The 15,323-nt window shown below is 37.3% G+C and overlaps 1 protein-coding gene across 1 annotated transcript in view; it reads right to left on the bottom strand.

Moving 5' to 3' along the window:
- Positions 1 to 15,323, bottom strand: part of ARHGAP15 (Rho GTPase activating protein 15) — a 339,350-nt gene that overhangs the window by 61,507 nt on the left and 262,520 nt on the right. The window contains exon 13 of the mRNA XM_074594484.1: positions 2,062 to 2,196. Within this exon, the coding sequence (XP_074450585.1) occupies positions 2,062 to 2,196 (135 nt within the window). The remainder of the gene's footprint in view (positions 1 to 2,061; positions 2,197 to 15,323) is intronic.

Genomic DNA, 15,323 nt, shown 5'->3' with positions numbered 1-15,323 from the left:
GCCAAATAAAGAGAAGATTGACTGGAAATCGTAGATTACTTCAGACAGTTGGATTAGGTAGAAATCACCCTGATGTGCAGTAAAGCAAGCAACAAGAATTAGGGTTTTGAAATAGTGCGAAGCATGTCTTAGAGTGCTAGCATTTTCTTCCTAGGAATAAACTGTCTTAAAATCCCTCTATAAATGACTGTTCATTAGCCTATCAACGTGTATAATGGCTCTCAAAATCATAATAAGAATTAATAATAGTTCAAATAGCAGAAAGGGACATTAATTTCTCACTCATGAATATTAATGCTGTAGTAGACAGTCTCTTCCCGACATCCTTTCAAACTCTTAATTCGCAAGTCTATTACCGGTTACCTGTTATTTTTACTATCAAAAACCTCCCCACCAGGCCACCGAAAGATTTCAAATCACCCTGACCTGGACACTAGCAGAGAGGATGAGAGCAGAAGACAGAAGGAAGGGTGAGATCATGGTGTCCTGATAACGTTCTTCAGAATACAATAGTCTTTGCTCGGCCAAGGCTACACCAAAGGGTGATGAAAGGTAGTGATAAGGGGGAGGAAGACCCTGTTTATCCGCAGAAGACCAGTGTGACGGTGGATTATCAGGAAGAGAAAGCGATAATGGCAGAGGACAGGTGTTAAACGCTCGACTGCAGAATAAGGTGCATAAGAAGAGAAGTGAAGGCCTGCAAACTGACTGCATCTCTTAAGGCACCGCATCTCCTCTTTCCACGAGGACGTAGCAGGTGGATGGAGAACCACCTGAAGGGCATGGTCAAGCGCTTGTGCTTCACTGAGCATCTTGTCCCAGTGCATCACAGAAACTGAATCTGAACGGTGAGAAATTCTTTATTGTTTTTCCCCTCTTAGCACTGCAGAGACTGTGCAACAGGAGCTTAAACTGGAGAGAAGATGTTCTCCGTCTAGCTTCCACGTGTTTTGAAAGGAGAAGAAAGCTGCCAAGAGCAAACTTTCAGGTACTGCATTTCTTTACGTTGTGTATTTAACTGCACCGCATCCCTAAATAACCAAGAAAGGAAGGATCTTGTGAGATGTATTTAACCTCATTATATCTGATGCTGGGTCTTGAAAAGCTTTAGCTGAACTAAAGACTCTTATGAATATAAAATCAAAGTGAGCCGTCCATTAAGGGTTTCATGTTCTCTGACAGCTGCGCATGTGCACACAGAGCTCTCATTAACAGCAATGGCAAATACGCGTGCCCATCGCTCAGAAAACAGAGCTCTAAGTACTTCACTGGCTTTGGTTTTCTCCTAGAGATTTTTCTCTGTTGGACCTTTAATTAATCTCCTACTAGGCTTTTTCCCTTTAAGCCATCCCTCTCCCCCCGACCCTTTCCGACGGGAGTAAACCCCCGAATCACCGTCTTTAAAGTCAAGTTTTTCCAAGCCAGTTTTACAAAATGCACCTGCATATATTAAACACAGAGAGGGTTTGCAGCGCACAAACCGCAGAGACATGTAACGGAATAAATGCCCTGGACTTTGAAAATACTTTTGATGCCTGCCAACTTTAAAAAAAATATATATATAAAAATAAAGCAAAGGTAGATATGAAAATGAGAACATGAATGTTTTTGCATTCTTTTTGTGATCCCTGCAAGGCAAGAGTCTGCAACCTTGTGGAACAAAACACACGCATTTCATTCTGATTAACATAAAGACAGCCCCTTCTAACATGATTCACAATTATTAGTCTCTCTCTTGTGTTTGGGGATATATGGATTATCAGCCTAGCATATTTTGAGTACATACACATTTTAATTCCTTTCCTAAACCATTTTCGGCACTACAGTTAAATCGCATATACAAAATTTATAGATCAATAATTTGATTTTTTTTTCCTCCTTCGGTTAAATAACTAAATGCTGTAGGAGGCAAAAGGCAATCAAAAACAATAAAAAGACAGGATCACGGATAATGGAAGGTAAGTCAGATTTGAGATGCCTCTGCTCTTCTATTTTTAAGTTTATTATTATTTTTATATAACAGGCTATTTCAGTAGCTTCTGCTGTATCTGATGTACTTACTTATCGCCTCCACAAACTGTTCAAAGAAGCAGTATGGGAACAGCGGCTCAGGCAGCTCTCTGAAAAACATCTTGAGTGCTCCGGTGACAACGTGGATGTCCTCCCACTGGCTGTCGTCCAAATTCAGCTTCTCTTCTGGGAAAACACGAGGAGAAATGGAACAACTGGTTTTAATGAAACAATTACAAGACACTAATTATTATGTTAATGTTTGCCTACTATCATCAGCAACCGTTAACAGCCTTCTGCACCTAGAGGTTTGGTGCTGTGCATGTTTTTTTTTTTCCTTTTTTTTTTTTTTTTTTTGTAGGAAGAGAACATTTTCAATGGAATACCATCTGTAGGAATGCAGCTAACAAAAAACAAGAGACACAAAGAGACAGTACCATTGACACAGTATGTCAGATACGTTTATTCCCATAATGCATCAGTATGAAAATTAGCATCACAGCTCAACATGATTCAAAGCTATTTGGTTTTGAGGCCGAGGGGCTAAGAGTTGCCAACGATGGCCGGCTCAAGGGACCGGCCTAAAGGCCTTGCTGAGCCAACAGGAGACATATGCTAAACATGGCAATAGAAAATGAGTTATTGCTTTACATGTGTTAGCCTTGCTATGTACAAGGGAATAATGGGTAACGCTTTTCTCCTTTTTTTGCCTGAATGTAATGTCAGCAAGGAATAGAGTACTGTGAGAGAGAGGATATTAATTCCTCCTTACTGCTTCAAAAATATTTTGTTTGGTTTTCATCTCTGGGAGGAAGATTTGCCCAGCAACAATATTAGACAGACCCCTGTTGGCCTACCTAGGCTATGCAAAGCTGTCAAAAATGATAACACACTAAAGACAAACCACGAGTGCTTACAAAACTGTTTTGCAAACAAAAAAAAATGTTTTCTTTTGAAGCTCGACTGAGCTAAGGAATTTAAATATAAAAGAAACTAAATGCTAAAATAGAGTTTCTAATAAAAATAAAACAAGATTGGATGATTCTTCTATTTTTCTTTGTTTTGTTTTGTTTTGTTTTTTTTTCTTTTTAATTCGAGTAGCGTGATACTGTTAGAACATAATAAACAGTGAGATCATAATCTATATAAAACTCCAGGAAAGTGCAGATCCTCATTAGTCCAAATTAAAATGACACACACTTTCTCCAAGTTCTGTTACTCCAAAAATGGAGTTTGCTTTTTTTCACATGTGCTGTGATTCTCTTTTTTAGAAAATTTCAGTCTGAATGCAAATCGGGGGCCAACCATGAAAACTACTGAACAAATTTAATTTGAAGCAACATAATCCTGAAATGTTTTACTAAATGTCACTGAAATTTCATGTTTAGCAATTCAGCTGGCTTCAAGAGCAGCCTCTTCATTGAACTGTTGTTAAACAAAACGGTAAAATTATTGGAGACACATGGACACCCACAACTCCAGATCCCTGTTACTTTAACGCAATAGTTTTCTCACTATAGAGTTCACTTTTGGACAGAAAATCTTATTCAACGTGGAGTTGTCTTTCAACTTTCATTTAATAAATCTTATTAAATGCCTTTTAAATTTCTGGATTCAGGAAATGTATACAAATAAAGGAATGGACCAAATGCCTTAACTTGGAGTAATGTGAGACAAAGCTGGAACAAAGGCAGACTTGTGCATTTCATTCAGTTGTCTTGCTTGGTTTCAAGCCTCTTTCTTTTTTTTCTTTTTTCTTTTTTTTCCTTTTTTTTCTTCCCATTGAATTACCTCAATCATAAAAGTAATGATTTGATCTCAAATGAGTTACCAGAGGGGATCTTCTTTAGACTCTGAGATCATATTTGATTGATCGTATTTCAACAATTAGCCTTTTATTTTGCCACACACTATTGAACTAGATCGACAGCATCTTAGCAGGCCAGCTTTAAACAGTCAACTGTTAACAATAGCATCAAAAAGAGAGACCTGATGGGGTTTACTGTCACTTTAAAGAACAGGGTGGGTTTTCACATTGTTGAAATCTGTCAGATATTTTGAAATGTCCCTCTCACTATGGTGCCACACCCCCTGCGTGCCCTTATAATAAAATTGGTTTTACTCCTGATTAAATCATTTTCTCCCTACCCACTACCATACTTCTCATAATGGACCTGTGTGCTCTACAGCTGGTGTTCTTCCCATGGTACCAATTCTTACTTTATCTTTTAAGCACTTTGCTGCTAAGATCTCATGCAGAGTGCTTATGTTTTGTTAAGAGCTTCATTCTTAGAGAAATAGCTTAACACATGTTCTAAAAATGTTGTACAACTTATTGCTTAAAACACATTTAGAAAATGTATAAGTACTGTAGCTTTGGCACGGAACTTTAAGTAGAAACCTTAAAAAAAAAAAAAAACCAACTTGTTTTTGCCATGCATTTGTCTTAAATGTCTAAAGTGGAATGCTTGACTTCTAAGGCTTTATAGAGACTTATCTTACCAGATTTTTGCACCATTTCCAGCTCTTCAAGGAAACGTGTTAGGAATGTATCATCGTGAAAGCAAAGGGTGTCAATTTTCCCTCTAGCAATAAGAGAGTTTTTAAAAATGTTTGCTAGAAGGAACAAATGCCAAGTCAAAAAAAAAAAATTAAAAAGAAAATAGAAGTCCATTCAGTGTAAGACTCTCGTTTGGTTCCCACTGGTTGGAATCGCTCACATGCCATGGCGATAGGGCCATAAACAAACACACACACGCATTTCAGGCTAGGTTTAAGGGGAGGACCTGACTTTTGGGCTTTACTTAGACATATTTCTTATTGGGGTGTTTTGCTTATATAAAGATTAAGTCCCAAATCTGGTATTTAAACTTGACAGTCGAGGACTGCTTTCAGTCAGGAGATGCTGTATCTGGGAAGATGCTCAAAATCTCACAGTCCGAAAAATTTGCTTTAACTTGTCAGTAGTATTTGATTAGTTCAACCATCACTGCCAGTTGATATCATATATCTTAGATACAGACACAAATATGCCCAGAAAATCCCATAAAATTTATGCTAATACTCTGGCTGAAAATATAAAGACCACATTAAGTAAAAAAAAAAATAGTGCGGGCACCTGTCAAGGTTATTAGTTTAAAAAAAAATCAATACACAATACATTTGTGAAGGGAATGTGTGTTTTACTGTGTTATTATTCTTAGTAGATCAGCCTTTTCAGCAATACACATTTTTAATGGCACTAGCAATGTCTGCTGCAGAAGCAAACAGGAGTTCAGCTTTGGTTTAAACATACCATCATAAGGTTATCCTTGTCCAAAAAGGAAGAAAGTAATCTATGGAAAGATCAGCTAAAGACAAAAATAAATAAAAAAAAAAAAAAAGAAGAAGAAAAAAGAAAAAGAAAATAGGAAAATCAACCAAGGCGGTACAGAGAGCTCAGTTTTGAAAGAAAATGGATGCGGTTCCTCTAACCGCATGGCCTGCCTGGTATCTAGACTAGTCTCTGGGAGCAAAATGCAGTATTTTGAGAGCACTGCTCGTTCATTTTTCTTTTAAGATAATTTATACAAGTATTTTCCCATCTGTACACTGTCTTTTGCCCATGCTGCCATTAAATCCCAGAGCACTACATTCAGAAGTCCTAAAAGTCATAGAACGGTTTGGGTTGGAAGGGACCTTTAAGGCTCATCTGGTCCAACCTCCCCTGCCATGAGCAGGGACATCTTCAACTAGATCGGGTTGCTCAGAGCCCCATCCAACCTGGCTTTGAATGTTTCCAGGGATGGGGCATCTACCACCTCTCTGGGCAACCTATCACTTAGGATATTATATCTTCCTCCAAGTGGTCTCATGGATCACCCCAAATTGCATGGAAACTAATTCCTACAAACACAACTAACGGTGCCAGGTCTGCTATGGAGGTTATGCCTCAGAATACTTTCTGAAGACTTTGGTGAGACGTGTCTGACTGGGTCGCAGGCTGAAATCCGTTTGCTCACATCGCTGCTTTTTGCGTGGTTTCTCTGCTGCCAGCTGCACAGGGCAGCACTGGGATGGCAATGCCCTGCACGGCGGGCACTCGGACACGACAGCTGCCACCTCTGTCCTCCCCTACAAATATTTGGCATGTGGGAACTGACCAACCCTCAGCTCCAGGGTGAGAAACCTCAGAGCACTGGGATCTCCATCCCAGGGGCCAGTGCATATGCCGAGGGAGATGTCCCCTGGAGAAAGCCCTGCGTGGCACTGTTGGCTAACGCATACCATTTCCCTCACATCAAAATCCTTGCAGAAGAGCTGTGAGTGTGCACAATGCATTCCCAGTTGACTGAAAACTTGGGAAACTGGCTGGACTGACTCATCCCAACAGACAGTTTACTAGTGAGAGATCTAAAACAGACTCCTGCAGTTGAAGGAGGAAAAGAAAATTCCTCTTGCACATAGTAGGAAAAGACAAACTGTCCAGTGTCATTTCTCTTCTTTCAAACTTGACGACACCTCATTTTCTTCTTTTTTTCTTTTTCTTTTTCTTTTTCTTTTCCTTTTCCTTTTCCTTTTCTTTTTTCTTTTCCTTTTCCTTTTTCTTTTTCTTTCTTTTCCTTTTCCTTTTTCTTTTTCTTTTTCTTTTTCTTTTTCTTTTTCTTTTTATTTTTTTTTCTTTTTCTTTTTCTTTTTCTTTTTTTTCTTATCCTTTTCTTCTTTTTCTTTTTCTTTTTCTTTTACTTTTTCTTTTCCTTTTTATTCTTTTTTCTTTTCCTTTTCCTTTTTCTTTTTCTTCTTTTTCTTTTTCTTCTTTTTCTTTTTCTTTTTATTCTTTTTTCTTTTTCTTTTTCTTTTCCATTTTTTCTTTTCCTTTTCCTTTTTCTTCTTTTTTTCTTTTTCTTCTTTTTTCTTTTTTTCTTTTTCTTTTTCTTTTTTCCTTTTTCTTCTTTTTCTTCTTTCTTTTTTCTTTTCCTTTTTCTTATTCTTCTTTCTTTTTCTTCTTTTTCTTTTTTCTTTTTCTTTTCCTTTTCTATTTTTTCTTTTTTCTTTTCCTTTTCCTTTTTCTCTTTCTCTTTTTTCCCTTTTTTTCCTCCCTTTTTTTTTAAATTGTTATATTCTTCAAAAATAATTTGCTTGTCATTCACGGTCTTCAATAGGAAAAAAAAAAAAAAAGGAAGAACAGACTCAAGCAGAAATTCTTCACTTGCATCAGCACACTCCTTCATCACAAAATCCCTTTGTGAGAGCTGTTCTCATGGCTGACAGAACACATATTAATTTATACGCTGAAGGTATGTGTATTCGATAGCTTTACCTGCATTTTACAAGCCACAGCTTCTCTGATCACTAGTGCAGAGACACAGCAGCCATCTTACCCCACCCAGGAACCATGGGAGCTCAAAATTATTGCAAAGTATTGCTCTATCGGGACAAACAGCTTCTTTCAAAGTGATTTCACCCAATTTAGAGCAGTAATAGAGTCCAGAGACAACACAGCAATGGGATGCTGTGAGGTGGTGAAGGCTCTTGCTCATCATATGACAAGGAGGTCACCCCTTGGCGATGCCGCACATGATGCTTAGCTTCCTCCCGCTCAAGCAATCCTGTCCTGACATTGCATTTCATATACACGCTTCAAAGTGTAAACAATCCCTTGAACTTCCATGAAGTAGCATAGCAGAAGCCTCAGCTCATGCAAAGCTCTCCTCAGTCAGCCAGATTTTTTTTTTCCTCTCCCAGCTAAATCATTCTTCTTCCCCTCTCCCTTGCTAGGTTTGGGAGGCCCACTGTCCCGCCTACACTCAGGGCATGGTCCTTCACTTCCAAGAGTGTTTAAACAAATCAAAGAAAATGTCAGCTAAGCAAATAATTAGATTTTGTATACAGTGTATTTCTAAGCAGCTTCTCCTGAATCCATCCCATGCTACCATTGATGCATTATCAAGGATATAGTCAGCAAAATAAAGCTTGCATGCATTACTCCTCCTCTGCTAGAGGAACATGGCATGACCTTTTAACTGAAAATTTAAGGCACGATGTTACAATGCCTGAGTGTTTGTTTATTATTGGAGTGCCCATTTCCATGGAGCCCAGGCGCAAACTACCGAGCAACTTAAGCTAAAAAGCAGAACATCTCTGTGTTGTTTATTCCAGTTCTCTGAAATGACAGTTCTCTGACCTGGGGGCATGGTGAAACAACCAAGTACTGCTAACTTAAATCTCAATCTGCGCCAGAAAAAGAAAAGATTTCTGTGCTTGGGCACACTGGGTCATATTCATCCTCGCATAATTCCACAGAAGTCCGCAGAGAAAGAGGGGGATGAACTATCTCATTGTTTCTGCAAAAAAGATCCAGTACATTCGAGAAGTTGAGAAATGGTACATCGTGAAAGCAGGCAGAGTAGTTCAAAGGTTTAAAAAAGCGATCGGCTAGCGACGCCATTGCGTCGGGGAAATTTCTATGCCATCCGTTGCTGCTTGAAACTGGAAGCATAAAAATATACTGTGATGCTGAAAGGAGAATCCTTTTGATGGCCGGAGACAGGTATCAGCACTAAGATACTCTTATACATCATTCGCTGCCAATACCTGCTACAGGTTCAGATGGCAGCGATATTAGTTTTGATTTAGCTTCTTCTATCATTGTGATTTGAAGCCATGATTCCTGTAATAGGATTATAATTACAAGTACTTTTAAAATTGATTAAACTTAGTTGCATCAACTGTTCTGTATGGGAGAAAGAGTGATTGTAAATATAGAATATTTCCCCCCCAAAAGGCAACTGAAAGCTCCCTAAGAATAAAGTGACCACCTGTCTACAGATCAACGTACTTCTGAGAGACTCTCTCGGCGGTGACTTGTTAACAACGAGTAGGAGCAGACATACCCAACGTGAGCAACTGAAACCTCAAGGGCCAAATTATTCCTTCCTTTGGCATCAAAAAAATACTCACATACCCCCGAGGGTTTAAAGAAAGGGACAAAGAAAGAGCATGGAGGAATTCCCACCCAGCTCATAGCCTCCCACGGCGCAGAGGTTCCTCAGCTTTGGAGCACCAAGGTTGCCCAAGCGCAAGGATGGAGCTTGACAGACTTTCTGCAACTCATAGAAATGAAATTGCTGTGCTGAGTGAAAATTACATTTGTCTTACAGAGGAAAGATTCTATCCTCTATCTAATTCTCTCTACTTAGTTGTTGAGTGTAACTTCAGCTTCTTCCTAAGTAGTTAAAGCACACTTTATGTTGTTTTTCTTTCTGGTTACTCTTCCCTCTTTATTCTAAACCAGACTAATGACTTTCTCATTTCTCTGTGCCAGCTAATGGATTTTATTCCATTTTCTAGGTGGATGCTAGTATTTCTCTTTCTTATACCCTAGACTGCAGAATACAAACATCAAATACTTGCCTAGATCAGGAACTTACTTTTCATGATACATTTTACTATTCAAAGGCAAAAGTCCATTCTGAATTCTGCGTTCAACTTGATCTTCCTCACTTAGTCATATGTTGTCTGTACATACATTAGTCAAGGTAAATATCTCCCTTCCGACTTCAAATCTGTTATTAACATTTTTTATTGTGTAATTGCTCTGCAGTATGCTTCTCTGCAATCTAATTTTAGAGGTTTCTTTCTTTTTTTTTCCCATTTACAGTCAGGTCTTTTATCAGAATTGCGTGTATCAGTGTCTACAAATCTACATTTTAAATAAATTGAAGGCTCTCAAGATCTAATAGAGAAAGGAATTGGACAATGACTCTCTGTCCCATTTTCATACTTCAAAAATATGTTCATATTCCTATCTTTTTAATTGTACTACTAACTCAGAGTGCTTTCGGATTCTGTCATATAGCTCTTCTGTTCTTCTCCTTCTTGCTGTTTCTAACACTGATTCTATTTCCATTCTTGTCAAAAGCCTTTTCATAGTCCAAAAATCTGTACACAATGTTTTGTAATATTTGGCAGACTTATCTGAAACCTAATTCACTGCCTTCTTGTGATTCATGGGTCATAAATTATTTCATATGTAATGCACCCCAAAGGGTAAAAAATTCTTTGTATTAAATTTCAACCAGACAATTTAAGGGAAAAAAAAAAAAAAAAAAGGAGAAAGAAAAAAAATATTTTTGAGACACTCTGAAAAGATCCGACCTCAATATACGGTCTAGTGTGTTGTCTCCCACAAACAGTGTCTCAGTATCCTTTAGTAAATATGAGATTTCAACGTGCTACGAGTAAAAACACTCCTGCCGTAACGTGGGCTTGCTACGGACAACTTTAAAGGAAAGGAGAAATCCAAAATGCGTAGCACTGGATCAGACTACTGATGCATTAAATCAGTCCCGTCTCCAGTGATCGTTAAACTGAGAGGGTCTGTACGAAAACAAAAACCAAGAATACCTCCCAATCCTTACTTATTGCACATAGCCAAATTTATTATTGGGACTGACCCCGATAACAATAAGCTGGGGCCTCAGTGAGTGAGTTTCAATAATCAAAGGAAATAATTAACAAAACAATAAAGATCATTATGACTTCCTTTATGTAAATGACTTCCAAATGTAAATAGATCAAAGCTTGAGCTAAAATTAGGCAATTCCCCTAGTCCACTCGCAGTACTGAAACGGAACATACATATATGATTTGTTTACACTTATAAGTATTATCAGTGAAATATTAGTTTACTGTTTTATTGGAAAAGTAGAAAATAAAATGAGTCTCAAAACGTTATACCTATGTTCCTTACATCTGTAATCACATTTATTTTAATGGGACTATTTAGAAGAGTAAAGATTACTCATACGTATAAATATCTGTTCTCACACACAGGTTTGTAGGATGTCCAGAGAACAAATTCTGGATTTTTATTTATTTTTAATGAAAGGGGTCTTTGAAATAAGCCAGCTGAGAGAAGTATTCTTACATTAAATCAGGTATATGCAAGCTCTGTAAATGTCAAGGACAAAACATTTTATTTTGTACAGAATTTATCTTTTGGTTCACTAAAGTCAAAACACTTCTGTTCATCAGAACTTTTATAAAGGACTGTTTCATAATATGAATCCATTTGGATTATCTGACCAAAGATAAGACTTCAATGGACTTACTATATCATTCACCACTGTACCAGTGCCACAAAAGGGAATTACAATTAATTGGATTATGTTGGTCTCCACCCGCTGATTGTAGAAGAGAAAGTCTGAAAGTGTAACTATTTCAAACGGACCATATCTCTCATCAACCATGGGATTTGGGCTTTAATTTACCAATAAAGCTTAATTTCTTCTCTATATTCTCTTCTGGTTAGGAAGAGGTCATTTAAACACTTTATTCAAGTTATTCAAAAAGAAAGGACAGTTTTGTTAAATACTTTCAAACTAGCACTTTAATACTTGCACCTTGCCTTTATGCATTGCTTATTTTCTCTATTAGCAATAAACTGAGTTGTCTTGAAAAAACGTAAGCCGGAGAACCCAGGCCTGTGCTTGGGCCATAAGAATAATTCATGCTTCATATCCTCTAGTTCAGGTCCTGAAATTTTGGCTGAAATTGGTACCTAATGTGACAATTTGTTATCAACTCTACGATGTGTGAGACTACATAGGACAGAGAACACCATCACTTCATGTCGTGTAGGTTCCTGCACAGACACGAGGCGCTAAGAGCAAAGTAGCAAAGTCCCACGTCAGATGTAGGGTTAACTGCATGGAAAAGTTACGGGATAAATTTGATACTCGTTAATGGTACTTATTTGGCACTCAAATGACTCGTTAGCTTGGAAATGGTTATATTCTACAATGCATATAAATTCATGTGTTTTAGTTAATGTGACTTCATGTTTAACAACAACAATATTATTATTATTCTAGATGTCCATACATATATGTGTCTCTCTCTCTACATATGTCTATTTATTTTGTATTTCTGCTGATGGCTCTGCTTAAAAAGCTCTTAGGTTTTTTCTTCGCTATCCTTACTGGAAGTTCATTTCAGTGCCTAATTCCTTCTAGTTACCAGCTGAAAATATCCAACTTTATATACTTTTTTAATAATTATTAATATCAGTAATGCTTGCTTTGATTTTTTTTTTTGTGTGTCAAACTTTCGCATTCAGTCTAAGAAATAAAAAGTCCTCAGTCAACTTACTTCAAAACCATGTTGCTTAATTCACATTTGCATTACTTTTTGCTAATATCTGAAGCTCTAATTCCATTCCCTGGATATTAGCAGGACTAGCTATGCTGTTAAAGATAGGAATGCTTCTAAGTGCTTACTGAATCAGGGCATATGAGATGATAATTGTATGTATTTAAAACAAAACTTTAAACAGGAGGGGATTATATAAGTTGCTAAAACAAATATATCTTCAAGTGCACTGAAGGACTTTCAAATGTTAACGAAATGTCCTTTGATAATAATAACATGAATTTTCAAATATTTTTATGCATTTTGAGAATCACATGTTACCCTGAATAGGGAAGATTCTCGGTAAATGCACTTTTTTCATACAAATTCATCAACTTCGGCGCTATGTCCGCTCTGAAGCCATGCCAGCTGAGAACCAGACACTAAAGTATGTCCTGATCTGGGCATGGGTCACTCTGCGCATTTTAGCTTCTCTTGTGCAGCGCCTGCTTACAAACATCAAAATTTTTATGGCAATTAAAGTAGCTTTTGTTTGAGGAATATGATGCTTTTAAAAATATGGAAGCCCTAAGTTTATGATCAAACCTGTGTTCATGAAATGCATGGAATTGCGTAATGGGTGGAATCAAGAGCTGCGTACGCAGAAGCATTTGAGACCTTGCCCAGGTCTTTTTAACCAAAAGGTTGACATTTCGAGGCCAATGTCGGCTTAAAAATGTAAGTCCATCCACCCTGCCACGTGCAATTCCATGAGCCTTCCTATACCTTCTCTTAATGGGCCTCAGAAGACGCATAAATACCCCTGGGCGCATGTAAACACCCTTGGCAACGTTTATGGTTCCTCCTTGGCAGAGAAGGGGTGTAATGAAACATGGGTGACTCAGGCTCATGATGTTTTCCCCTTTCCCACACATGCCTTGCAGTCTCACGTGGAAGGAAGAGACACCAAATCGTTTCTAACATCTCACCTTTCCCTCCATCTCACACACACATCCACGTTTTGCGTTTTCACTTGCTCTGTGATAGGTCGTAATGCAGATTTGCCGCATTAACGGGATATTTGTGCCTACCTTTCCCTTCCGCAGGGTTTATCTCCATGCATACTCTAATTATAATATTTCTAATTCCTCTGATTCCACCTGAACTTACAGGCATATATTTCAGGGCAGAAAAGATAGGCTTCAAAACATTTTTTTTAAACTTCATAATGCATGCTTTTTTTCCCTGTTCTTCAAATTAATCTTGTGAATGGACTTGTAACAACAGGAGGATTTCAACATAAAATAAGAGATTTTCCTGTCTTTGGTTCCTTGAGATACATTCGGGTCCCTCCCACAAGAAATATATTAAAATATTGATTAGATTAGGGTAACATTTCAAATAAACGGAGATTTATACTTCCTTTTGGATACAGAATCTTATAAAAAGTTTCAAGGCAACGCACAACAAAGCAGTTGACAAGAAAGATAGCATCTGCTTTCCTGGCTATTCAAGCTGAAGTTTTTCATTCTAAATGCAAGCAATGTTTCCGAAGTTAACATAATTAACTCACGACAATCCTGAAACATCATAATATAAGATACAGATGGAAATGCAAAGCTTTAAAAATGTCATATAACTGCAAGAGGATTATCATTTTTTAACGGCACAAATCTGAATACTAATTAAAACAGGTGTTTTTATTTCAAACGCTCTTGCACACTGTGACATTACCAGGAGGGTTATTTATGTATTAGTCTACCAGGAAGCATATACCGCTCGAAAAATGTGATGTGTGATAATAACGAACTCATGAGATAAAAGAATGACACTCTGTACTGCTTCCTGAAACAATAAAGGACCAGTAGTTCAATTAGTTAGTAATTTCCGTGTGACTATTTGACAGATTCTACTAATTGTTAAGCTCCCACTAACTATTGCTTTACATAATTAATTATATTCAAACGTGAACAACAAAGACATGTGGGCCAGTTGCCCTTTTGACAATGTTTTTCGCAAACCGATTTGCTTACCAAAAATATTTTTAGAACTAAAAGATACTAATCTTAAGTGGAAATACACATCAAAACGTTAAAGCAGCTCTGCATTTTGCCATGGTTATGAGAAAAAAATTTGGATTGTTTAACATATCATTTATGCTGCATGCATAATAGCTGAAGTCTTCTAGCAGAGATCTTTCATATTAATTTAGCATTGCATAAAATTCATAGTAACAGGTCCAAGGGTCAAGCATCATTCATCATTAGTTGAAGTGACATTTGCAACCCTTCATATAGCAGCTGCTTGAAAGGGGAAAAAAGGTATTCTTTGGAAGAATGGGGGGTAGCACACAATCCTCGCTCTATCCGCGGAAGGGAAAACAAGGTGCCACTATGTCAGCATGGTAATGTGCTTAAATTTGGTGATGTCATTCTTCCCTAACCCCCACGAGTCACAAGGCACAAGGCAGCTGCATTCCTGAACTTAGTAGTTCGGGTGGAGATAAGTAATAACTAGATGTAAATGAATTACATTACTGTGGTTGTGAACATAGCTCTGTGCATCTAAATTATGATTTATATCAGGATCCTATCTTGTTTTTGAGAGTTTTCTACTTGTTAACAAGGCAGCCCTTGTTCTCATGGCATCCTCCAGGCATAATAGTTTCTGGGAAGCCAAATAAGATCACTTTTGAAACTGCAAGACAGCATTCCAAGACTTTGCAGCAGAACACATTGGCCAAATTAGGACTTCTGAAGACTGTTAACTAACAAATAAAATCTTTTTTTTTTTTTCTTTGTGGCATGTCTTGCCTACTATAAAACATTAAGATCAGAACGGGAAATGTGAGCAATTAAAATGAAAATGTAATCATCTGCAAGAAAAGATAAATTTGTATTAAATGGCTAATACTTCACAGTCCTTTTGATATTACAAGTACTTTTTAAGAAAATATATATTTTATGTCATAGTAATTTTTATTATGTGAAACATGTGATCTCTTTGGAATTATGCACATTTTTAAATCGCAGTCATTAAAACAGCATGCAACACAAAGTAGTTAGATTTTGGAGCTTTGCTAATATTTAGTGATTTTCCTCCACTTTGCCATTATTACCTGAAATGTATTTAATTTATTCACATCGCTAATTAGCCACTAGTATTTACAGCACTGTGATGATTATTAACCTAGACTACTACTT

Source organism: Larus michahellis, chromosome 7 (assembly GCF_964199755.1).
Source record: "Larus michahellis chromosome 7, bLarMic1.1, whole genome shotgun sequence".
Classification (NCBI taxonomy): domain Eukaryota; kingdom Metazoa; phylum Chordata; class Aves; order Charadriiformes; family Laridae; genus Larus; species Larus michahellis.
The sequence above is the reverse complement of the archived record's forward strand: the minus strand, read 5'-3'. Positions and strand labels throughout refer to the sequence as shown.